At 36.2% G+C, this 25,210-nt stretch overlaps 2 protein-coding genes across 3 annotated transcripts in view; one reads left to right on the top strand and one right to left on the bottom strand.

Annotated features, from left to right (window-relative positions):
- Positions 1-19,025, top strand: part of Znf699 (zinc finger protein 699) — a 68,373-nt gene extending 49,348 nt beyond the window's left edge. The window contains exons 7-8 of the mRNA XM_063228609.1: positions 17,149-17,227; positions 18,852-19,025. Coding sequence (XP_063084679.1) covers positions 17,149-17,222 — 74 coding nt within the window. The 3' untranslated portion in view covers positions 17,223-17,227; positions 18,852-19,025. The remainder of the gene's footprint in view (positions 1-17,148; positions 17,228-18,851) is intronic.
- Positions 11,197-14,471, bottom strand: LOC100723305 (olfactory receptor 4A5-like). Of its 2 annotated transcripts, XM_013149258.1 has the most exons (2): positions 13,571-14,471; positions 11,197-11,243 (listed from the first exon to the last, which is right to left on the bottom strand). In XM_013149258.1, exons 1-2 carry the CDS (start codon positions 14,469-14,471, stop codon positions 11,197-11,199), a joined length of 948 nt encoding a protein of 315 aa, XP_013004712.1. The 2 variants fall into 2 exon arrangements, with proteins under 2 accessions (XP_013004712.1, XP_003461225.1); XM_003461177.1 differs by lacking the exon at positions 11,197-11,243 and having other exon boundaries at positions 13,542-14,471.
- Positions 19,026-25,210: the final 6,185 nt, after the last annotated feature.

The following is a 25,210-nucleotide window of genomic DNA, read 5'->3' as shown; positions in this document are numbered from 1 at the left end:
CCAACTTTATAATATCTAATGAGATAGACAATTCTTTTTAAGGAAACAAGAGACAACGTTGATAACCATTGTTGATAACCTTGTACTCTGTTCTACACCATGTGCTATGTCTATTCTTAGTTTTGACTGACAGCTTTGTTTTGCCGTATTTGACTGTATTCTCTCCCCCCCCCAAAAAAAGTAATAAGCACTAAGGAGTAATAAAATCCAAAATGTGTAAATTTTGTTATAAAAAATAGGGAAAAAAATAAAAAGAGCTCTAACGGATATAACAGCAAGTGTACTTAGGGGTGTTAAATAGCTGACTATATCAATGTTTTTGGATCATTGAACACAGCTGTTTGCAGTCTCCCAGTTTGAATGTCCACCTTGTATGCTTTGATACTGTGAGTTGAGCAACTATTTTCAAGATGATAATATGTAATCTATTAACAGGTGATTTCTTACTGTTATGGTTTTTTTTTTTTTTTTGTAGTTCTGTATTACGTGTACCCTTACACCGCTTTGTTTTGTTTTGTGTTTTTCTCTTTTTCCTCTTAAATAAAAAAAGATCCTTTATATGTTTTAGACAAAAGTCCCTTTTCTGAGAGGGAGTTCACTAAGATCTTTTCCCAGTTTGTGGGTTTTCTTTTCACTATGCCGAGATTTTTTTGACATGTAGAAACTTTTTAAAAGAGGTGATTCCAGTTATTGATTCTGGGATGTATTTCCCGTGCAGTTTGAGTCCTGTTCATGAATTCTCTACCTACCCCTATATCTTCAAGGATTCTACCTAATTTGTCTTCCAATAGATTTAGTGTTTCTGTTTTAATATTCATATCTTTGATCCATTTAGATTTTAATTTAGTACATGGTGATAGGCTTGGGTCTAGATTTTTTTTGATAAATGGAGAGCCAGTTTTTCCAACACCATTTATTAAAGAGACTGTCGTTCTTCCAGTGAACCTGCTTGGCTCCTTTATCAAAGATAAGGTTGTTGAGTGTGTTTGTAGTTGTGGTTGTATCTTCTAATCTATTCCATTGATCTTTGGCTCTGTTTTTTTTTTTTTTTTGTATTTTTACAGGTATCAGGGATCAAAGTCATGACTGCCTGCTTGCAAGACAGGTGCTTATGCCACTGAGCTAAATCCCCAGCCCCCTTTGGCTGTGTTTGATTCCAGTACCATGTTGATTTTACTACTGTTGCTTTGTAGTATAACTTCAAGTCAGGGATTGTGATGCCTCCTGTCTTGCCTTTGCTGCTTAGAATTGCCTTTGCTATTCTAGGTCTCTTCTGGTTCCAGATGAATTTTAGGAGTGATTTCTCTAGATCTATAAGGTATGTTCATAGTATTTTCATTGGAATTGCATTGAATCCGTATAACAGTTTTGGGAGAATGACCATTTTGACAATGTTTGTTCTTTCTATCCATGAGCAAGGGATGTCTTTCCATTTTCTGAAATCATCATCACTTTCTTCTTTCAGTGTATTATAATTTTCCCTGTATAGGTTTTTCACTTCTTTCATGAGAGTAATTCCAAAGTATCTCATTTTTTTGCTTTCTAGTGTGAAGAGTGTGGCTTCTCTTATTTCTCTCTCTGATTTTATTGTCAGTGTACAGGAATGCTATTGATTTCTGAGTATTGATTTTGTATCCAGCTACATTACTGAATTCATTATATATAAGAGTTTTTCAGTGGAGTTTAGGGGGTTTTCTAAGTAGAGTATCATGTCATCTGCAAACAATGACAATTTAACTTCTTCTTTTCTTATCTTTACCTCTTTTATTTCTCTCTCTTGTCTAATTGCTCTGTCTAGTACTTCCAGTACTATATTAAATAGGAGTGGTGATAAAGGACATCCTTATCTTGTGCCTGATTTTAAAGTAAAGGCTTCAATTTTTGGCCATTTAGTATGATACTGGCTGTTGGTTTGTCATGAACGGCCTTAATTATATTGAGGTAAAGGCCATCTATTGCAATTTTCTGTAATGTTCTTATCATGAATGAATGTTGGACCTTAACAAAGGCTTTTTCTGCATCTATTAGAAATGATCATGTGATTCTTACTTTTGGCTTTATTGATATGGTGGATTACATTTACTGATTTACATATGTTGAACCATCCCTGCATGCCTGGCATGAATCCCATTTGGTCAGGGTGTACGATCTTCTTGATGATTTGCTGCACCCTATTTGCCAATATTTTATTGAGGATTTTTGCATCTGTGTTCAATAGGGAGATTGGTCTGTAGTCCTCTTTTTCAGTTGAGTCCTTCTCTAGTTTTAGTGCTAGAGTAGTATGTGCTTTGAGGAACGATTTGGGAAGGATTGCTTCCCTTTCAATTTCATTGAAGAGTTTGAGGAATGTTGGCAGTAAGTCATCTTTGTATTTCTTGTAGAATTCTGCAGTGAATCCATCTGGGCCTGGGCTCCTCTTTGTAGGTAAAGGTTTAATTACATTTTCAATTTGATTAATAGAAATTGAGTTATTTAGTAGTTTTACATCTTTGTGACCTACCTTAGGTACTTCATATACTTCTAGGAACCTATTTCCTCTGTGTTATCAAACCTTTGAGAGTAGAGGTTTTCGAAATAGGTGTTATGATCTTCTGTATTTCTATAGGGTCTGTAGTAATTTTGCCTCTTTCACTCCTTATTGCATGAATTTGAGCTTTTCCTCCCCCTTTTAAAATAAGGTTGGCTAGGGGCTTGTGGATTTTATTTATTCTTTCAAAGAACCAGCTCTTTGATTTGCTGACTTTTTGGATTGTTTTTTTGGTCTCTATTGCATTGATATCTGCTCTGATTTTTTAAATTTCTTTTCTTCTTTGGGCTTGACTTGCTCTTCTTTTTCTAGATGTTTGAGGTGTAACATCAGGTTATTTATTTGTATTCATTCTATGTTCCTGATGTGGGAACTCAGTGCAATTAATTTTCCTCTGAGGACAACTTTCATTGCATCCCACAGATTCCGGTAAGTTGTATTTGTGTTTTCGTTTGTTTGTAGGTTTTGTTTAATTTCTTCTTTAATTTCCTCTGTGACCCACTGATTATTCAAGAGTGTGTTATTCAGTTTCCATGTGTTTGTGGGAATTTTGAAGTATCTTTTATGATTAATTTCTAATTTCATAGTGTTATGGTTCGATAGCACACAAGGAATAATTTCAACTCTTTTGCCTTTATTTAAAAATGTTCTGTGAGTTAGTATATGGTCTATTTTAGAGAATGTCCCATTTACTACTGAGAAGAATGTGTATTCTGTTGTTGTTGGGTGAAATACTCTGTACATGTCTATTAAGTCCTTTTGTTCACAGGTGAGATTCAGTTCTTTTATTTCTTTGTTGATCTTCTGTCTGGTTGATCTGTCCATTGGTGTCAATGGTGTGTTAATATCTCCTGTTAGAATTGTGTTACTGCTAATTTGCTTTTTCATTTCTGTTGGTACTTGTTTTATATAACTGGGTGCTCTGGAGTTTGGTGCATATATATTTAAGATAGTTATCTCATCCTCTTGGAGTTTTCCCGTAATCAGTATGTAGTGACCTTCTTTATCCCTTCTGATCATTATTGGCTTGAAGTTCACATTTTTTGCAAACAGAATAGCTACCCCCACTTTTTTGGGGGTTCCTGTTTCATGAAGTATTGTTTCCATCCTTTGACTTTCAGTCTGTGAGTATCCTTTTGCATTAGATGGGTTTCTTGTAGACAGCATTTGGTTGGATTTTGTTTCTTGATCCATTCTGCCAGTCTGTTTCTTTTAATTGTTGTATTAAGACCATTGACATTAATGCTTATAAGTGTTATATATTGGTTTATTGTTGACATGTTATCTTTCTGCTCTTGCACCTTTATCTTTCTGCTCTGTTTAATTGTCTGCTTTGTTTAGCAGTTTTTTCCTAAATGTATCTAGGCTGTCTTTCAGTATTCTTTGCAGGGTTGGCTTGGTGATCATGACGTTTTTCAGCTGTTCTTTGTCATGGAAGTATCTTATTTCTCCATCTATTTTGAAGGACAGTTTTGCAGGGTACATCAGCCTAGGTTGGAAATCATTTTCCTTTAGGATCTGAAATACTTCACTCCATTCTCTTCTTGACTTTATTGTTTGTGCTGAGAAGTCTGTTGTGATTCTGATAGGTTTTCCTTTATAGGTGATCTGTCTTTTCTCTCTGAAAGCTTTTAATATTCTATTCTTTTGTTTGATTTCTGGGATGGTCATTATTATATGTCTGGGTGTAGATTTATTTTGGTTATGGCTATTTGGAGTTCTGTATGCTTCATTGATCTTGATACCAGTTTCTAATCTTGTGTTTGGAAAATTTTCAGCTATCATTTCTCTAAATATCTTCTTGACATCCTTTATGTTGTCCCCTTCTTTTTCATTTATCCCTATCAACCTTATGTTGTTCCTCTTTGTGTCATCTTGCAGGTGTTGAATTGTTATTTCCTGATTTCTTGTTATTTTTAAAAGATCTTTCCATTCCTGTTCACTTGCTGCAATCTTCTCTTCAAAGTCTTAGATTCTATCCTCACATTCATTGAGGCGGTTTTTACAACTTTCAATGGAATTTTTGATTTCCTGTATATCTCTTTGCATCTGTTTTATGTATTCTGTTTGTTTCTTATATTGTTCATCCAGGGATTCTATCCTTTTGTTTAGTTCCTCCAGTTTTTAAATTGTGTCTTCTTTAGCTATGTTCAGCATCTCCTTCATTTCTTTTATCATTTCTTCTTTTACTTGAGAGAGTATTTGTAGTTTGAATTCCTTTAAGGCTTCCCAGAGTTGCTTCTTTATTTCAGTTACTATTATTTCAGGTATTTCAGGTATGTGGAATGTGTTTTCTTCTATGCATGTGTTTCCTAGGCTTTCTTGGGATAGGCTGGTTGTTTTAGATTGCATTTTGGTCTTTTGTTTGTCATTTTCCTGTATTTTTGAACTTCAAGTGTTGTTCCAAGTGTGGGAGAGAGTTCCACCAGCCTGGGATGGGATTCACTGAGGCAGCACCACTCACTGGACTTGGCAGGAAACTGTGGCCCGGCCCCCACACCAGGAAGAGAGTTCCCCCAGGTTGGGGTGGGATTCCACACCACTGGTGCTCCACTCATGGGTCCCAGCAGGGAACCAGCCTGGTCCCCAGGCCAGAAAGAGAGTTCTCCCAGGCTGGGTGGGATTCCACACCACTGCTGCTCCACTCACGGTTCCTGGCAGGGAACCGGCCTGATTCCCAGGCCAGGAAGAGAGTTCTCTCAGGCTGGGGTAGGATTCTGCGCTGCTCCACTATAGCCACTCTTAATAGAGTTCTAGAAATACTAGCCAGAACAATTAATTTTTTAAAAAAGAAGGCCCCTCACAAGTAGCAGGAATCTGCCATGTGTGATCTGAAGCCTGCCACAGAAATCCCTACCTAGCTGTGCAGCCATGGGACTTGCCTGGAACCTGGTGTGCCCCTCCCTGGCATTCCAGAACACTGTGGGACCTCTGTGTCATCACTACAGTTTGGCTAGGCCCTGCCCAGCAACTTCCAGGTAGCAGGGAGCCACTGCATAATAGCTGAAGCCTACCACAGTGTATCCTACCTAGCTGAGCAGCCACTGGGCTCTGCCTGGAACCTCTGTCCTGCATACCCAAATACTGGGGGACTTCTGGGTCATCACTCTGGTCTTCACTGGACCTTACTAAGTGACTGCTAGATAGCAGGGAGCTGCTTCATATGAGCTGCAGCCCACCTCAGAAATCCCTGCCTCACTGTGCTACTACCTTTGAGCTTAAGTCTAACACAGTGATCCCTACCTAGCTGTGAAGTGGTGGGTCTTTGCTTGGAACCTGGTAGAGCCACACCAAGAGATCCCAAGAAGCTGGGGAGCTTTGGTGTGCCATGTGTCATGAGCAAAAAGCCCTTCCAGTATACTCCACATATGATTCAGCCATACTATACCGCTCCCAACCTGGTACGGCCCTACAGTGACCTGAAGCAGCTGGTATACTTTGGTGAGCAATGTGGAGAGTGCTAAAGGTCCATGCAGTGTACATCCTCCATCTTGGGAGTCTCTAAGTGCCACTACAGAACTGGGGAATATAGGAAAATGACAAAACAAAAAAGCAAAATGCAATGTCAAACCTCCAGTCCATCCCAAATAAGCTTAGGAGACATGGACATAGAAGAAAATGTAAGTGATACACCTGAAACTTGGGAAATGATAGCAACTGAAGTAAAGAAGTATCTCCATCAAGCTATAGAGAAACTCAGATCAGAAATATTTCCCAGGTAAAGAAGAAATGATAAACAAAATAAAAGAAATGCTGAACACATCTAAAGAAGACTTAGCTTAAAAAAATCAAGGAGTGCTACAAAAAGATGGAATTCTTGCATAAACAACATAAGAAAACAATAGAATATGTGAAATAGATTCAAGACGACATCCCGGAAATCAAAAATACCATTGAAACCTGGCAAAACTGCATGAATGAATGTGAAGATAAGACCGTCAGACCTCAAAGAGAAGACTGCAGTTAGTGACCAGGAAAGGAAGATCTGATAAAAATAACAAAGAACCAGGAAATAACAATTGAACAGTTTCAAGACAATGCGAAGAAAAATATTGTAAGATTGATAGGCGTAAATGAGAAAGAAGGTGACAACACACGATATCCAAAGGCTGTTTACAGAAATAATAGCAGAAAATTTCTCAAACATGGAAAAGGAAACTGGTATACAGATAAGTGAAGCGTATCGAAATCCAATTAGCCAAAACTAAAATAAATTTACACTCAGACATACAATAATCAACATCCCAGAAATTCAACATAAAAATAGAATATTAAATCTGTTATAGAAAAGAGACAGATCACCTATAAAGGAAAGCCCATCAGAACAACAGCAGACTTCTCAACACAACCAATGAAGTCAAGAAAATCATGGAATGAAGTATTTCAAATCCTAAAGGAAAATGACTTCCAACCCAGATTGATGTAGCCTACAAAACTGCCCTCCAAAATTGAAGTAGAAATAAGATACTTCCATGACAAAGAATAGCTGAAGAATTTCATGACCACCAAACCAACTCTGCAAAGAATACTAAAAGATACACTAGATAGACATAAAAGCAACAACTCCAAGAACTCCAACAGAATGAAGCCATTAAGCAAGCCAGACTACTAAACAGAGATGGAAGGTAAAGAATCAACAGCAGAAATGCAAAATACATGACAAAAATGAGCCATATATATATGTTATAACCATTAATGTAAATGGCCTCAATGTATCCATTAAAAGAAACAGACTAGCAGAATGGATCAAGAGACAAAATTCAACCATTTGCTGCATAGAAGAAACCAACCTAACCCAAAAGAAAATTCATAGACTGAAAGACAAAGGATGGAAAACAATACTTCATGCTATAGGAACTCCAAAAATAGCAGGGATAGCTGTGCTGTTTGCAGACAATGTGAAGTTGAAACCAAGAATGATCAGAAGAGATAAAGAAGGTCACTACATGTCAGTTAAGAGAAAACTTCAAGAGGAAGAGACAGCAGCCCTAAATATATATGCACCAAATACAGGAGCACTCAGCAATGTAAAACAAATATTAATAAAAATAATAAACAAGCAATAACATAATTATAACAGGAGACTTTAACACCCCTTTGACATAAAGAGATAGATTTACTGGACAGAAAGTCAGAAAAGAAATAACATAATTGAATGAAACTTCTGAACCAGTGGACTTAGCAGATGTGTACAGAGTATTCCACCCAACAACATCAGAATATACATTCTTCTCAGCTACACATGGAACATTCTCTAAAATAGACCATATACTAGGCGATAGAACATGCTTAAATAAATGAAAAAGAACACTATCCCATGCATATTATCTGACTATAGTGCTATAAAACTGGAAATTAATGACAAAAGAAGCTGCAAACACAAATGGAAATTAAAAAACACACTCCTGAACAATCAATGGCTCATACAAGAAATTAAAGAGGAAATTAAACAATATCTACAAGCAAATGAAAATATAAATATAGCTTGCCAGAACCTGTGGGATGCAATGAAAGCAGTCTTCAAAGGCAAATTTATTGCAGTGAACTCCTACATCAGGAAAACAGAATAAACACAAATAAGCAACTGGATGCTACACCTCAAACATCTAGACAAACAAGAGCAAGTAAACCCCAAAGCCAAAAGGAGGGAAGAAATTAAAAATCAGGGCAGAAATTAACACGACTGAGACTAAATAAACAGCACAAAGAATTAACAAGTAAAAGAGTTATATCTTTGAAAGAATAAATAAAATTTTAAGTTCCTAGCCAACCTTATTTTTTAAAAAGGAAGAAAAAACTTAAATTCATGTAAAAATGAAGAGTGAAATCACTACAGTTCCTGTGGAAATGAAGATCATCAATACCTACATTGCAAAACTTACTCTCAAAGTTTGATAAAAAGAAGAAATGGATAGATTCCTAGAAATATAAGAATTATCAAAGCTGAATCAAGTAGATGTAAAATACTTAATAACTCCATTTCAGTTAATGAAATTGGAAATATAATGAGAACCTTATCAACATAAAAAGCACAGGGCCTGATGGATTCACAGCTGAATTCTACAAGAAATTCAAGGAAAACTTAATGCTAACACTCTTCAAACTCTTGCAATTCTTCCTAACTCATTCCTGGAAGCAAGTGTCACCCTATTACCAAAACCAGAGAAAGACCCAACCAAAAAAGAAAACTATAGGCCAATCTCCATAATGAACATAGGTGCAAAAATCCTCAATAAAATACTGGCAAACAGAATGCACCAAGTCATCAAGAAGATCATACACGATGACCAAGTGGGATTCATCCCAGGAATGTAGGGATGGTTAAACATACACAAATCAATAAGTGTAATAAATCATATCAATAGAGACAAAGATAAGAATCATGTGATCATCTCAATAGATGCAGAAAAAGCTTTTGATAAATCCACACTCACTCAGGATAGGAACCTAATGGAAAATCATAAAGAATGGTCTTTACCCCATTTTGATAAGAGCCATCTATAACAAACCAATAATCAGCATCATATTAAACGGTCAAAAACTGAACTCTTTCACTCTAACATCAGAAACAAGACAAGTCTATCCACTATCACAACTCCTATTTAACATAGTGCTGGAAATATTAGCCAGAGAAATTAGATGAGAGAAATAAAAAGAATAAAGATAGCAAAGAAAGAAGATAAACTATCATTAATTGCAGATGACATGATACTCTACATAGGAGATACCCAAAACTCCACTGAAAGGCTTCTAGATGTAATAACCAAATTCAGTAATATAGCTGGATACAAAGTCAACACTCAAAAATCAATAGCATTCCTGTACACAAACAACAAACTCATTGAGAGGTAAATAAGAGAAACCATATGATCCATAATAGCATCCAAAAAAACTAAATACTTAGGAATCAATCTAACAAAGGAAGTGAAAGAGCTATTTAGTGAAAATTATAGTATTCTAAAACAAGAACTCTAAGAGGATCTCAGAAAATAGAATGATATTCCTTCTTAATGGATAGGAAGAACAAACATTGTGAAAATAGTCATTCTCCCAAAGTTGGTAAACAGTTTTAATGCAATTCCAATTAAAATACCATTAGCACACTTCACAGATCTAGAAAAATCATTCCTAAAGTTTATCTGGAACTAGAAAAGACCTAAAATAGCAAAGGCAATTCTAGACAACAAAGGCAAAGCAGGAGGCACCATAATCCCTGACTTGAAGTTATACTACAAAGCTACTGTAATAAAATCAGCATGATACTGGAATAAAAACAGACCTGAAGATCAATGGAATACATTAGAATATACAACCACAACTATAAACACACTCAGCCACTTTATCTTTGACAAAGGAGCCAAATATGTTCACTGGAAGAAAGATAGCCTCCTTGATAAGTGGTGATGGAGAAACTTGCTTTCCATATGCCAAAAGCTAAAAGTAGACCCATGCCCATAACCATGTACTAAACTAAAGTCAAAATGGATCAAAGATCTAAATATCAAACAGAGACACTAAATAAACTGGAAGACAAAGCAGGTAAAAATCTTCAAGACAGGTGTCAGCAGAGAATTCATGAACAAAAATCAAACTGCACAGGAAATATTTCCCAGAATCAACAACTGGGATCTCATCTTATTAAACAGTTTTTGCACATCAAAAGAAATCTTCAACAGGGTGAAAAGAAAGCCCAAGAATTGGGAAAGAAATCTTAGTCAACTGTCCCTTAGACAAAAGACTTCTATTTAGAACATATAAAGAATTTTTAAAACTCAGACCCCCAAAATTCAAAGACCCAATCCAAATATGGGTATCTGAATTGAATACACACTTCTCAGATGAAGAAATACAAATGACAAATAAATAAAAGAAAAAACATTCAATTTCATTAGAGAAATGCAAATTAAAACCACACTGAGATTCCATTTCACTCCAGGAAGAATGGCCATGATCAAGAAAGCCACCAATAGCAAATGCTGGAGAGGCTGTGGGGAGAAAGGAACACTTCTGCACTGTTGATTAGGGCGTACAGTGGTGCAATAACTGTGGAAATCATGTGGAGTGTACTCAAAAGGCTAGGATTGAAAGTCCCATTTGATCCAGCTATTCCACTTCTGGGCCTATTCCCAGAAAAACTGAAAACATCATATCACAGTGATACATGTACACTCATGTTTATAGCAGCACAATTTATAATAGCTAAATCTTCGAAACTACCCAAATGCCCATCAACTGAGGAATGGATAAAAGAGACATGGTATTTTTATACAATGGAATACTACTCACCTATAAAGACCACATTGAGGCTTTTATATGTAAATGCATGCCACTTGAGCCCATACTCATAAGTGAAATAAATCAAACTCACATGTGTAAATGCCATTTGTCTCCTTAGTGTAAGAAACTGAAAGAGCAAATAAAATACAAAATCTTCAATAAATATTTTGAAAGGATAAGAAACTGCTCGAAGAGGAAAAAGTAACTCAAGGAAACAAAGAAAAGCAGGAAGATAATAAAATAAGTTATAAATTCATATAAATATTATATATATATACTTAAGATTACAAAGATGATTTTAGTACTAAATTCTATTAGTTCTTGAAAAAAACAGAAACATCAGTAGGATTAGATCAATTTAGCATGACTGTATCTGGTAATGTAAATAAGACTTATAAAGATAACTGAAAAACAACAAAAATTGTTATGTTCCTACCACCTTGTTTTCAAAGTCTACATTGTTATTGTTTTGGGTTCTAAGGTATAGTTATTTATTTATTGTTTTTGTTTTTCCTCTAATACACAATGGATAGATGCATAGGGTTATATATGCCTAGAACTTCACCTAAAGATTTGATGAGAATTGTTTTTAGCATGTGTGATAATATGAACTATACTGAAGAAAACAAGACACAATAGTAGTCACTTATGATTTTTCATCATTTTGATTCAAAAGCAAATAATTTCTTCTTGGTTTTGATTGATTTTAGTCTATTTTTAATAACTTTATTCCAATATATATGAAGAATGGACAGCTATTTTGAAGAAAACAGGAGATTATGGCAGCCATTATTGATTTACTAGTGTCTGGTCTTGAAAAGCCTTATGGCTCTCATTCTTGTGCTTTGATTGCTTTTATACTATTCTGACATGTATTAATCTATTGTGTGTGAATGTATGGACAAGTATTTTGAGGAAAACAAGAGGCATTTTGGTAGCCACTGTTGATTTCCTGCTGTCTTTTACTGAAATCCTGTGTTATTTGCATTGTTTTGCTCTGCTCTACTCTGCTCTACTTTTATTTTACAATAAAATAAAAAAGATAAGAAAAGTAATAAAGATAGGAAGGAGAAGAGTCAAATTAGCATTTCTGCAGATGACATTTCATTCTACATAGAAGATCCTAAAAGCTCTACAAAAATACTTATAGATTTAATAATCAGCTTCAGTAAAGGAGTTGGATATAAACTAAAGACTCAAATATCAGTAGCATTCCTATACACATATAAGAAACTACTGATTTAGGAAGTTTCTTATAGGAAACAACTTTCACAATATAATTTTAAAAACTGAAATACTTACAAACCAATTTAATGAAGAAGATAAAGCACCTCTACATTGAACACTATTGTACTCTAAACAAGCAGATGAATAGGATATTAGAAAAAGGAAGAATACCCCTTGCTGCTGGGTAGGACGAACTAATATAGTGAAATGACCACACTTTCAAAACTTATACAGATTTAATGCATTCCCAATCAAAATACCTTTAGCTTATTTTACAGCACCAGAGAAAACATTCATAAAATTTATTTCAATGCATAATAGACCTATTCTACACAACAAAGTCAAGGCAGGGAGAATCAGTCCTTGATTTGAAATTACCCTGTAAAGCAATTGTGACAAAAACAGCATGATACTGGCAAAATAATAGACATGAGTACCAATGGAACAGGTCAGAAGATGCAGAAACAATTGTAGACATACCCAGCCAATTAGTCTTTGACACAGCAGCCAAATACACTCACTGAAAGAAAGCCTCTTTGATAAATGGTGCTGGAAAAACCTCTTTCCACATGCCAAATTCTAAAACTAGGGCTATGTCTGTCATGATACCCTAAACTAAAATAAAAATGCATTGAAGATCTTAATATTAAAATAGAAACACTAACTTAGCTGGGAGAGAGAATAGGTAGAACTCTTGAAAACATTAATATAGGGTAAGACTTCATGAACAAAACATTGGGCACTGAAAAATTATTACATAAGAATCAACAGCTGGGATCTCATCTCATTGAAAAACTTTTGTGGGCAAAAGAAACCATGAAGAGATTGCAAAGATAACTCAAATTTGGAAAGAAAATTTGCCAGTTGTTTCTGAGACAAGACTATCTAGAACATATAAAGAACTGAAAAAAACCAGACAACTCAGATTTAATGATTCAATCCAAAAATGGGTATATGAGATGAATTCACACTTCTAGATGAATAAATACAAGTGGAAAATAAATACATAAGAAATTTTCAACATCACCAGTCATTTGAAATATGTAAATTAAAATTATGCTGAGACTTCATCTCACTCCAGGAGGAATGTAAATTATCAAGAAATCAATGAATAACAAATGTTGGTGGGGCTGTGGGGAAAACTCTGCTCTGCTGCTGGCACAACTACAGTGGAAATCAGTGTGGAGATTCCTCAAAAATCTAGGGCCTGAAGTCCTTTTTGACATAGCTATGCCCCTTGTGGATATCTTCCCAAAACAATAAAAAGTATCATAGCACAGTGATATGTACACACCCATGTAAATAGTGGCACAGTTTGAAATAGCTAAATCTTGGGGAAAATGCAATTGTCCATCAGACAATGAATGGACATAAAAATGTGTTTTTTAATACAATGTAGTAATGGGGTACTACTCTGTCATTAATTTTAAAAACCTGAGACATTTCTAGGTATATGGATGGACTGTTTGTGGAATTAGTAGCAAATACGCTTGGTGTGAGACATACATATTTATATTTGATCTGTATTTAATGTTATACACCAGAGTTTACTCATAGCACTTTTCATTTCTGAATTTCTCAGAGTATATATTAAAGGATTCAGCATGGGAGTAATAACTGTGAAAACCACACTTACAGATTTATCAATGGGAAAGGTAGAAACAGGTCTAACATAAACAAAAATACAGGGAACAAAAAAGAGCACAACCACAGTGATGTGGGAGCTGCAGGTAGAAAAGGCCTTTTTCCGTCCTTCCTGGCTGTGAGTTTTAAGGGAATTTAGGATGAAGCCATAGGAGATAAGCAGAAGGGTAAATACCACCATGCAGATGGCTCCACCATTAGCAATCACAGTGAGGCCAATAAAGTAGGTGTCTGTGCATGCAAGCTCCAGCAATGGGTACATGTCACAGATGAAATGATCAATGACATTGGGACCACAGAAAGGGAGACTAGACACAAACACAAGTTGAACTGCTGAGTGTACAAAACCTCCAGTCCAGGTTACCATCAGCAGAAGGATGCAAACCCGCTGATTCAGGATGGTTAAATAGTGTAGAGGCTTACAGATGGCCACATAGCGGTCAAAGGCCATCACTACCAGAAGGAAGACCTCAGCACCACCAAATAGGTGCTCTACAAAGAGTTGGCCCATGCAGGCTGGGAAGGAGATGGTCTTTCTGTCACTGAGCAGATCTATAAGCAACTTGGGTGAAATGGCTGTGGAATAAACAGCATCCATGATTGATAGATAGGCAAGGAAAAAGTACATTGGAGATCCCAAGGAGGGGCTGGCAAGGACAGTGACCATGATGAGCAGGTTGCCCAGCACTGTCACAGTGTAGATGAGTAAAAACAAGACAAATAATGCCCTTTGGACATTGGGATCCTGAGAAAGGCCCAGGAGGATAAATTCTGTGACATTGTTACTATGTGCCATTTAGGCTTCTAGAAGGATTGTGTCAGAGTTGAGAGTACAGGAGCATATGACCTGCCAGGAAAACATGAATAGAGTTATTAATCCATTCTATCATACAGTATGCCTTCATCATTATGTGTTATACAGTAGTGAATAGATAGAGGACCTTCAGTAAATTGTTTTGAATTCCTGTATCAAAAAACCATGAAATGCTTTCCTGGTAATTCTGTGTCTCCTCTGGTGATTATTTTTGAGAGGGGAGCCTGTTGTTCTGTTATTAGTTCTTCCTCTGTCATAAATGATAGACTATAGGGAATTGTTGAGGACAACCTGGAGAAGTCTCCTTAAATAAGCAGCAATTACCTCCACTTTGGCTAAACCTGGCCCTATCTCCATATACTGATGTGTACAGAGCTGGCTAAGCTATTTCCCTTTCCCTTCAGTTGGCTCTATGCAGTGTCAATAGGGCTAACTGAAGTTCTTATGCATAATCTTTGAAGCTAGGAAACAGTCACTGTTTCCTCACCCCAGTGTCTTCCTAAACATGGTTGAGCCGGGATGTATGGCAGAACTGTTATTCCATGGCTGTTGACTCAATTCAAGCCTTGAGATAAAAGGTTATGGCTTCCCAGGCACAACAAACCTAAAATACCATCCTACAAGACACTAACTACTACCTCATTGTGTTACATAAATTGATTTTCTCCATATCCTTCTTTCTGCATACTAGAGAGGTGCTTTCTGACCTCCTAGCTAGCCCCACTCATAGTACTCATGTAATTACTGCTATTGACATAGTCACTCATCCTCTAGTCACTCCTTTCTTCACAAATTAATAAAATCCAGCTTTGAGCCCTGGCTTGAGGTCTTTGTTCTGATGAAATTTCATGATGGTCAGACTTAGGCCCCCTTCACCACCCATAATTATAAATATGCTGTAGTGTTTTTATTCTCACCATGGGTTGTGCTGGAAATGGTATAGTAAAATAAACTAACTGTAATTTCAACAACCTTTCCATGGGATTAGATATATAAACTTATCAAGTGATGATAAGGATGAAAAAGAAATCTCTATGGAGAAGAATAGTAAAAAACTTCATCACCTTTGCATATTAACTCTTCGTTGTAAATATGTCATGTCTTGATATAGAAATCAGCAGCAATGAACTTGGATAGTGTTTCTGATGTCCCAAAATATTCTCTTTAGTGGTGATAATAAATTCTAGATTATAAGATCACATACACTCAGTCATTTTAGTTTATAATATTTGTGTGGAATAAGTTCACCATATGATCTGTGCCACAGTAAAGATACTTCCTCTTTTGGGATAGTCACCTGAATACTATTGCATCATACTTCACATGTGATGATCAGTCTTTCACACATCAAAGAAGTTTCAATATTTTAAATATCTTGATAAATCTCCAGGTAATAAGATTTGAAATGTGTCAAATAACTGCCAAATTATTTAGTCCATTAATGTCTCTAGTGATTTATTTAAATCTGACTTTTTAACTTTCTATACCTATAATCTTGTCCATCTAATTTTTGCTGGCATCAAGTTCCCAGCAAATTGTCATTCTCTATCCTGATTTTCAGCAATCATATTTAACTTAACTGAAGTAACTCATGACTAGAAATGACAAAATTATTATACACTGTAAGGACTCAGTATAAGCCAGGTACTAAAAAATGATAAAAATAGAACATAAAAAATGAGGTAGAGAATAGTGCAACATGGTGCTAGATAGAAGACTTCCTATGCACTTAAATGCTTAACACAGAATTTCAATGTGCAGATTCCAAAAACAGTCTACTCAAAAACAGTGATTCATCCATACCACCAAAAGGCACAGGTGTGAATGAATTTCTAAACATAACAACAAGTATTTTAGAGCAGATCAAAAAATGAAGACTTTGAGTTAGATGAGGTCATAATTGTTTCCACTCCAACTATGTACAATGCTCTTATTGCAGACCTATCAATTCTTACTCTGGACATTTGACTTTTTTCACATTTTAAAAGTAAATGGTATTTTGAAAGTTTATTACTATTACTTCTAAACTGCCAGCCTGTAGCAAATGACAAATAATACTCTGATTTCCATTCAGTGTCCACCTAAGCAAGATCCAAGATATCCTTGGAGAGAGTATAGCACAATCCTGAGCACAGTGGCTGCTGGGCTGTGATGCTTGTCTTACTATCTTAGCTTAGTTCATTTACTGTCTATGTGACATTTGCCAAAGTAATGAACACTCCTAAATCCCCATTCCACCATGTTAATGTGGAGATACCTGCATCATCTACCTCTTAAGGTTATTTTTTATTACATGTTTAGAACACTATAGAATAGGACATCTGATAAAATCTAAAACTTTATTATTCTTGTTTTTCAATGTTCCACTATAAGCATTAATTTGTGCAAATTTAATCAGAATTATACAAATAGTCCAGAATATAAAGAATAGTATATTTATAACTATGAATCTTTTTTTGAATATAAATTAAAATTGCATGTCTTAGAAATCTATTTTATTGTATGTAAGTACTAACACTATTTACCTGGATGTATTATGGTTAGAAGCAAGAGAATTCCATGCACATGGACTTGGTAGGGGGAGAAGACATGAGCAGGAAGAATCTGATCTGCCTTCAGAAGCCAGCTGTGAGGAACCTTTCACATGTCTCTTTTGCAGAACTTCTCCCCCCTCAGGAGATGTGCCACAGTGGTTCAACCTACGGACAAAAATCTATGCCTGTTAAAGAGTAAAAAGGGTTTGTATAATACTTTTATTTTCTAAAAACTTTCCCTCCTTAACTGTCAGTGTAAATTTTACTAGTCTATAGCTATTAGCCAGTTAAATCATCGACATGTTAAAAAATAAGATATATAAAGTATACACTAGTCTAAAGTGCATGTGGTCAAAAAACTGAAAGGTATTGTATGATTCATTTCTCAAATTGAACTTTTAAAATTTTTCTAGAAAAATATATCATAGGTTGTTAAGATAAGTTGTAATTTAGTCAAAGCATACTAATAGTAACAAGAAAACTGTATATGGTATTTAACAATAGAAGACTTTTAAAACTCTCTAAATGACAGTAGATGAATTATTTCCTTGAGTGTGGGTGTCTCTATTCACATGTACTAATATATTTTCTGAAACATCTTTAAGATTCACCAATAAAAACCTACATAATCATGCAGAACTTAGATATTTATTCCATTATTCAATTATTTTCTAGCATACTTCATCTGGTACATAATTTTATGTTTCTAATTCATATATATATCTAAAATAAATTATACTTCTTTGTTACCATATTATGAAACATAATATGCTATGAATTTAGGTAAAACTTTATTATTTTATCTGTTACGCATGTAATATGAATCACTTGCCATTTTTGTACTAACACAAAATGTACTTATCATGGCTCTAATTAATGTTTATGTTTTGTGAGTTTTATTAGTCCAATTCAGATAACTACAATGAGAATATAAGATGTTCTTGCACTTCAGTATGTCCCAGGAATTTCCAACTAGTGTATGTATTGTCAGTTTTTTTTATAAGCTCACATCTTGTGTCTTGTCCTGAGTTTGACAAATCAAGGCTTTTTACACTGAGGATAACTGTAGATGTGTCATGTAACTCCATGTGATAGAAAACATGTAAAAATGTGAGGCTGATCTGCGCATCTAGAAATAGTTCCAAGTGGTTATACCTTCCATACATCAAAATACTATTCTCATTACCTGCACTTCTCAATAAAATCTTAAATTGTAAAAAGAAGATGCCTAAGATATGAAGACATTCAAATTAAAACATTTACCATATAGAAATAGTAGAATATTCTCACCTGCTGGAAGAATTTCTTGAGGGAAAAACTAACATTCTACACTTTCCATGACTTTGTAAATTTGATCTATCCAGAGGAAATCAACCTGGCCAAGCCCATTATTTGGTAGAATAAATAAAACTTTTAATAATACTAAAATTAACTTTACAGAATTTTCTCAAATATGATGAAAAAAAGAAAATACTTTATTGGCAGACATTGTTAATTTGCCCACATATTAAATTCTGCACCTAACAAAGCAAAGACTGACATACAACTTCCTGACATTTATAGACACATACAGATATTTAAATACAATGTTAGTATTTATAGCACAAAGTAGTTTACAATTTTTACCTGCTAGGAAACATCATGAGAAAAGAAAACTGCTGTGTGTTCAGTTGTGTAAAAGGTTGAAATTAGTGAAAAGTTCCGTGACTAAATGCATCATTGGATGATCACTTAAAGAAAAAAATTCACAACATAAAAGTAGGCTGTGTGATTATATTTGTCCTTTGAATCCTTGTTGCAAAATAATCCAAAAATCCTTTGCTTTCAGGGTTTCCAGTGATGTTCATGTACCTGATTGACAAGTCCTATACCTAAGAAGAAAATGTTGTCATTCAATTTTTCATACAGCCACAATGGAAGTCTTCTCACAAGTAGAAGAACTGTTCAGTCCTTCAGTCATTCAAGTGACATTTTCCTAAAGTCTGTTTCTTCCACAATAAAAACATGTTCCCATAACCTTTAAATTCACTCTAATAACCTGAGTTATTCTACCAACTCCTAAAAATGATGACATAAGAAGAAAGCACAGGATATTATATCAGATTAACACATACTTCAAACTGGGGCAGAATTTGAGTGTTCAGAAACCCCCTGGGTCATTCTAACAGGATTTATAGATGCAAATCCAGTCTACGATGTTTTTGCATCATCACTATTTTTAATAGATCCATTTGTTAGAGTATTTGGAACAGATTCAAGTGAAGTAAACTCCCTTGAACAGGTTTATTCCCATGTCAATTCCTAGAGGATAAAGATTTGGGTTTTGACAGGAAAGAGTATCTAACTACAAGTGACATGAAAACCTCTAATGGGAAAAATTTCAAAGTGTAAGATTAATAGAGAATTGATTGAAATATTTAGAGAATATGCAAACCAGCATGAAACAGCCACAAATTCCTCACCAAGTCACAACCCAGCAAAAATGTTCCTACTCTGAAACCGTGAAAATTCAATGAAATGCTGCATTGTGGGCCTTTATTTTCAATATTAATAATTCTAAAAGCCACAAATAAAACCTGAAAATATGACAGTTTATTCTGAGAGAAAACAAATTAGAGGTAGGCCAAGAGGAACATCTTTTGGAAACAGACAGGATTTCTCTGCAGAGCACAAAGCAGCTTACTGTTTTTTTTTTCCTCTCTCTATCGGTACCAGGGATCAAACTCACGACCGCCTGCTTTTAAGGCAGGTTCTTATGCTGCTGAGCTAAATCCCCAGCCCCTAAAGCAGCTTACTCTTGGTGTAGGAGTAGTAAAATTGAATACTCTTCAAAGGAACTCAACCTCAGCTTGACTGATCTAAATTTTATTGAATTAAAGTTAATTGGGAATTTTACTTTTCCAACATATCTACATTTATTGCAGCACAATTCCAGTAGCTAAGCTATTGGACAGCTAGGTTGCTAGTGGTGCAGCTGTCCAGATGAATGGATAAAGAAATGTGTATATGTACAATGGAATATTCTTCAGTCACAAAAATGAATAAAATCATTCAACTTGAAAGAAAATAGATGCAACTGGAGACCTTCATGCTAAGAGAAATAAGTCAGACTCAAAACTCAAATATCAAATACTTTCTTTAATATATGACACCTAGAAAATAATTACAGATATTTTTTTTAAAAGATGACATAAAAGTAGGAAGGAAGACCACATTGTGCAGCTAGAGCAGCTGTGTACCTGATTTGGTGGTGGGGGAGACAGTGAAGGTAAATTTGCTCCTCCCTGGTAGACAGAGGAGAGACTTGTGCAGTTGGAGGCAGCAATGATAACAGGAGACACTGTTTCCCAAGCAGTGCCCCTGTCCCCACCCCCATCAGAGGCAGGGATTGGTGCATGAACTAGAGTGGCACTGATACATGGTTGTAAGTGGGAGCAGCCATAGGTGAGAAAGATGGCCATTTTATTTAAAAGGTCTTGGAGCTTGAACTCCAGCAGCAGAACAGCCCAAGACTGATTCACTGCCACCCTTGTGGAATGGACTGATGGAAGGATTATTCACACCCATTCACGGTAGACAGCCAGTGGTACAACAGCAGACTGGGAGAAATGGTGCCGAGAGGTAGGAGCTGGGTTCACCTAGACTCCATTCAGGCAGCTAACAAAAGCCAATATTAGCCTTAGCCAAAAAGGACTGGAGGCAGCCTCCTCTTCTGTCTGACAGTGCAAGCAGGCAAATGGTCTTGTACAGCCAAGGGGCAAGCGCACTACTCTCTGCCTTAGAACCAACACATGAGAGGAGTCATTGTGTAGCAAAGATCAGCTCCACAGACAGCAGCAATTTTGCTGCAGACATAGTGGGGTTAGTATGAATTTGGATGCAGATTAAGGAACTCAAACATAGGTGGGAACTCCAAGGAGGAATTTTTGTTTCACTTTTATTAATTTGCTTTTATTGGGGAGGTTGTTTAGGTTTTGACTTTTAATTTTGGTTGGATTTCCATGCCCTGTCTCTCTTTCCTCAATGGTCTTTGTTGAATTTCTGACATCATCATGTGGATAAACATTGTCTATAGTCTTTCTGGTTTACCTTAATATTCTTTTGCTTTCTCCTTCATTCTTTCTTTGCTGGCCTTTTTCTCCCCAGCTTCTCAAAATTTGGGCTATCACCCTTTGTTCATCAGCCTTCTTTATATTGTATTTCTCTTTAGTTATCACTATATTTTGTTCCCTGCCCCTCTTCAATTGTCCTTCTGCATGGGATAAAATCATTTCACCATGGAGAAATTCACTGCAAACAAGTTCCTGGTTAATGTCGCATGTTGCTGTATAACTATAGGTCTTACTCCTATGATTAGAGATACTAAATTAGCAGTTAAAATGGGTTGTCAGTTTTTAGACTGTGCTTGATGATAGTGGGTACAAAATCAACATTCAAAAATCAATAACATTCCAGTACACAAACAATAAACTCAGTGAGAGAAATTATGAGAATAACATTTTTCACATTAGCATAAAAAATTTGAAATACTTAGGAATCAATCTAACAAAGAATGTAAAATATTTATAATTAAAATTATAATTCTCTGTAAAATGAGATTGAAGAGGATATCACAAAGTGAAAAGATATCTCTTACTCTTGGATAGGAAGAGCCAACATAGTGAAAATGGCCATACTCCTAACACTGTTATCCAGATTTAATGCAATCCTGCTAAAAATATCTCTAGCATATTTCATGTATCTACAGAAAACATTTCTAAAATTCACTTGAAAACAGAAAATATCTAGAATGGCAAAGACAATCCTGGACAACAAAAGCAAGGCAGGAGGCGTCACAATCTCTGACTTGAAATTATACTATAAAGCTACTGTGATAAAATCAGCATGGTACTAGCAAAAAAATCGACCTGAGGATCAAAGAAACAGATTAGAAGATTCACACAAAACTACAAAAACTTTCAGCTACTTTGTCATTTGAGAAGTGCGTGCCCATTTTTGGGAGACCTTTTAAAATATTCTTTATAGGAAGAGTTGGTTAAAAATTTTTCCATTCTGTGGATTTTCCTTTCACTACATTGGTGATTTCTACAAGCCATAACACATCCTGTGGAGTCCAACAGCCAATGAAATCCTTCTTTCCAGCAGAAACCTCTTAAGACTGGGTTTTACCAGCAGGCTTTCTCTTAGTCTTTCTATCAATCTTCTGGTCTCCTGAGCTGTCACCAGAATCTCCCCTACAGAGCAGTTTAAGCTGTTCCAGTTCTATGCATTTAGGCAACATCTCTGATTCTTTCCAAACTCTTTCCACAAGCCCTTCCCAGAGGCTCTTGAACCTCATGCTCAGGTACAGTCACAGCAACAACCTAACTCCACTGGTACCAAATTCTATCTTGGTTAATATTCTCTTGCTGCTGTGACAAAACACCAGACTCTCAAAATGAAGGAAGGAAAGGTTTATTTCTTACTGTTTTTGGAGCTTTCAGTCCACAATCAGCTGGTAGGGTGGCATGGCACTGGGGCAACAATTCAAGGCAGCAGCCAGAGTGAAAAGGAAGGAAACAATCCTCTTTTCCTGGCTTATGTTGTGCACAGGCCACCCCCACCCAGGGCGGGTGTAGCACTCAGGAGATCTCCTTGCTCTCCTTTTTAAGCCATGAGGATATTTACAAAGTAAGAACTCTGGCTTCCTGCTGAGTCTCTCATTTAAACTTCTCAAGTTGACACAATGTATCAGTCATAACATCTTGGCATTGTATTGTATTTTTGTATTTTTTTGTGCCAGTTCATTGTATTTTTTGTAACAGTTCATTGTTTATGTTGACAATATATTAATGCTATTCCTTAATTTTTGGTAGCAAATCTTTGATAACTGGAACTTCAATTTGAACTTTAATTGCTCTATTTTTTTGTATTATGCAGACAATTATTCTAGTCAGCTGAGGATTTGTCTCAGTGAAATTCAGAATTGGTACTGAAAGTTAAGACACTAAACACTACTGAAGGTGTGGGAAAGAATTGGACATCGATTACTTTGTATCAATATATTTTTCAACAGTTGTACTGTTTTCTCTATAAAACTTCAGCACAGTCAGATTTCTGGAGGGTGATGCACAGTATTGTGAGTGAGACACGTGGAAGGGTCAGTACAAGTAGCTTCAGTGACAGCTCTGACACTGCACATCTTCCTGTATCCCACATCTATGTGTGTGGAATCCTGCTTCCTCTTAGTCAAAATATAGTTGCTTATAGGAAAATATTTAGTACTGATATTCATAATAAAATATGTAAGTCCTAAGACATACAATTTTATCTTGTTTCCCCTAAAAGGATTAATGAGTTAAACATATATTTTTCCTCATATCCTGGCCTATGTCAAAAAATTTGTACTAAATCATGAGATTCTAGTGATCTATTCTGATACAATGCTCACAGTAAACCTTCAGAAACAGCAAAAATAGTTATAATTTATTTAAATTTTTACCTGGTGCCCCACAGTAGTCTAGCTACTGCACAACTAGTGATAATTCCAGGAGTAGATGCTCTGAGTACCAGCATGTTAAATCAGTGAAATGAAAACATAGGTGACAGATGTTTCCCCATCTGCAGGCTAACAGCACCTCCCTTTGGCTTTGTAGAGTGCCTCCCTGCGTTCTTGCAAACCCAAAAGTTGAACTCCCCACTTTTCAAGCATGTAACAATACTCTTCCAAGCAGCTGTCAACATGTCATTCTACCCATCCCTTAAGCTCCACCTTAGTCAATTCCAAATGAAGCCCATGTTTTTTCCCCTGAACTTTCCAGAGGGTGCTTGTGTCTCTTTGGCAGCCCTACAGTTATGGATTAAGAACTGGTGGTCAATTTAACACCATCCAGATTACATCAGCATGGCACTGAACTAAGATGCTCCACCTGAGAAAGGTTGCCAGCATGAGTAGAGAGGTTGAGAAGGAGAAGGAAGGCATTAATGTGTTATTGCGTTGAGGCACTGAGGTATTGTGGGTTCTCCTACAAGTTGCTGTTTGAGCCATTGGTTCTCCTGGAGAGGCTCTCTCTGGTCCTCATGTCAAGCATTGCTTCTTGGCTCCAGAGGGGAAGGCATGTGCTGCTTGGACTCCAGGATGAACTCATCACGCTGTCTTGATGGCAGGTACTCAGCTGTGCTTGTCATCAGAGGAGCTCGGGGCCTCCATGTCGCTGAGGATGGCTGTGGTGCTTTTCAGGACATTCCTGGTCTTTATTGTGAGTGTGACTTCTTGGCTCCAGGGTAGAACCCTCAACCTATCAGCACAGCTCCTTCACCCAGCTGGCATAGACTTTCTGGCTTCCACCACTGACCTTTGGGCCTTCCCAGCACGGATCCATAAAAGAGACTGGTGTGAGTCCTTCTTCTGGTCTCTGGACCTCCAGTTGGACTTGTGGGGGGCATTGTCATGAGCTCTGGGTTTTCATCTTTACTCATGTGGGGCATTGCTGTGGGATTAAGGCCTTTGGCTAAATATTTTATGTCTTTGGTGTTGCAGATAGATTTCCTGTGGTTTCTTGTGTTATTTCTGGATGAACATCATAAAACAATATTATAAACTCCATGTACTGATTCTAACTGTTCTCTGCACAACCCTTGACTATAACACCTACTATGCTACAATTCAGCCCTTTTTTTTCCTTCTGATTTGTCTTTCTTTTTGCCTCTTACACATTGGAAGACCAAACAATAGGAATGTTTGTTAAGTTTCTAAAAGTCATCTAGATAGAAAAAGAATTAACCTGAGGTTGTAGCACAAGTACTGCCTTTCCAGGATACACTTTATTCCTGACCATGATATGCTCTAGCTCTGCAGATGTGTTGGATGCTGACTACATTCATGTCAAATGGGAACTCTGAAGTCATTATTTGGTTTCTATAGCTGTAGCATCCAACTTTACACTGGGTAGCATTTTTCAGGATCCAGTAATGGCCTGGAAAACTTTCACTTGATTATACAACTATGAAAAATGAAGAAAATGTTACCAGATTAAAAGACATCAGGGCTACATTACCAGTGTTTCAGACAGTTTCATTGGACAGATTCTGATAACATGTAATTCAATCCCTTTGATTTTTTGCAGCATGTATAATTGCATTTTTAAAGAAAGTCACTGATATCTATGCTGCCTTACACAGGATGGACTTATCCCTTCAGGAGGCTAT

Source organism: Cavia porcellus, unplaced genomic scaffold, assembly GCF_034190915.1.
Source record: "Cavia porcellus strain 051 isolate PalLab524CR breed Dunkin Hartley unplaced genomic scaffold, mCavPor4.1 scaffold_17, whole genome shotgun sequence".
Classification (NCBI taxonomy): domain Eukaryota; kingdom Metazoa; phylum Chordata; class Mammalia; order Rodentia; family Caviidae; genus Cavia; species Cavia porcellus.
The sequence above is the reverse complement of the archived record's forward strand: the minus strand, read 5'-3'. Positions and strand labels throughout refer to the sequence as shown.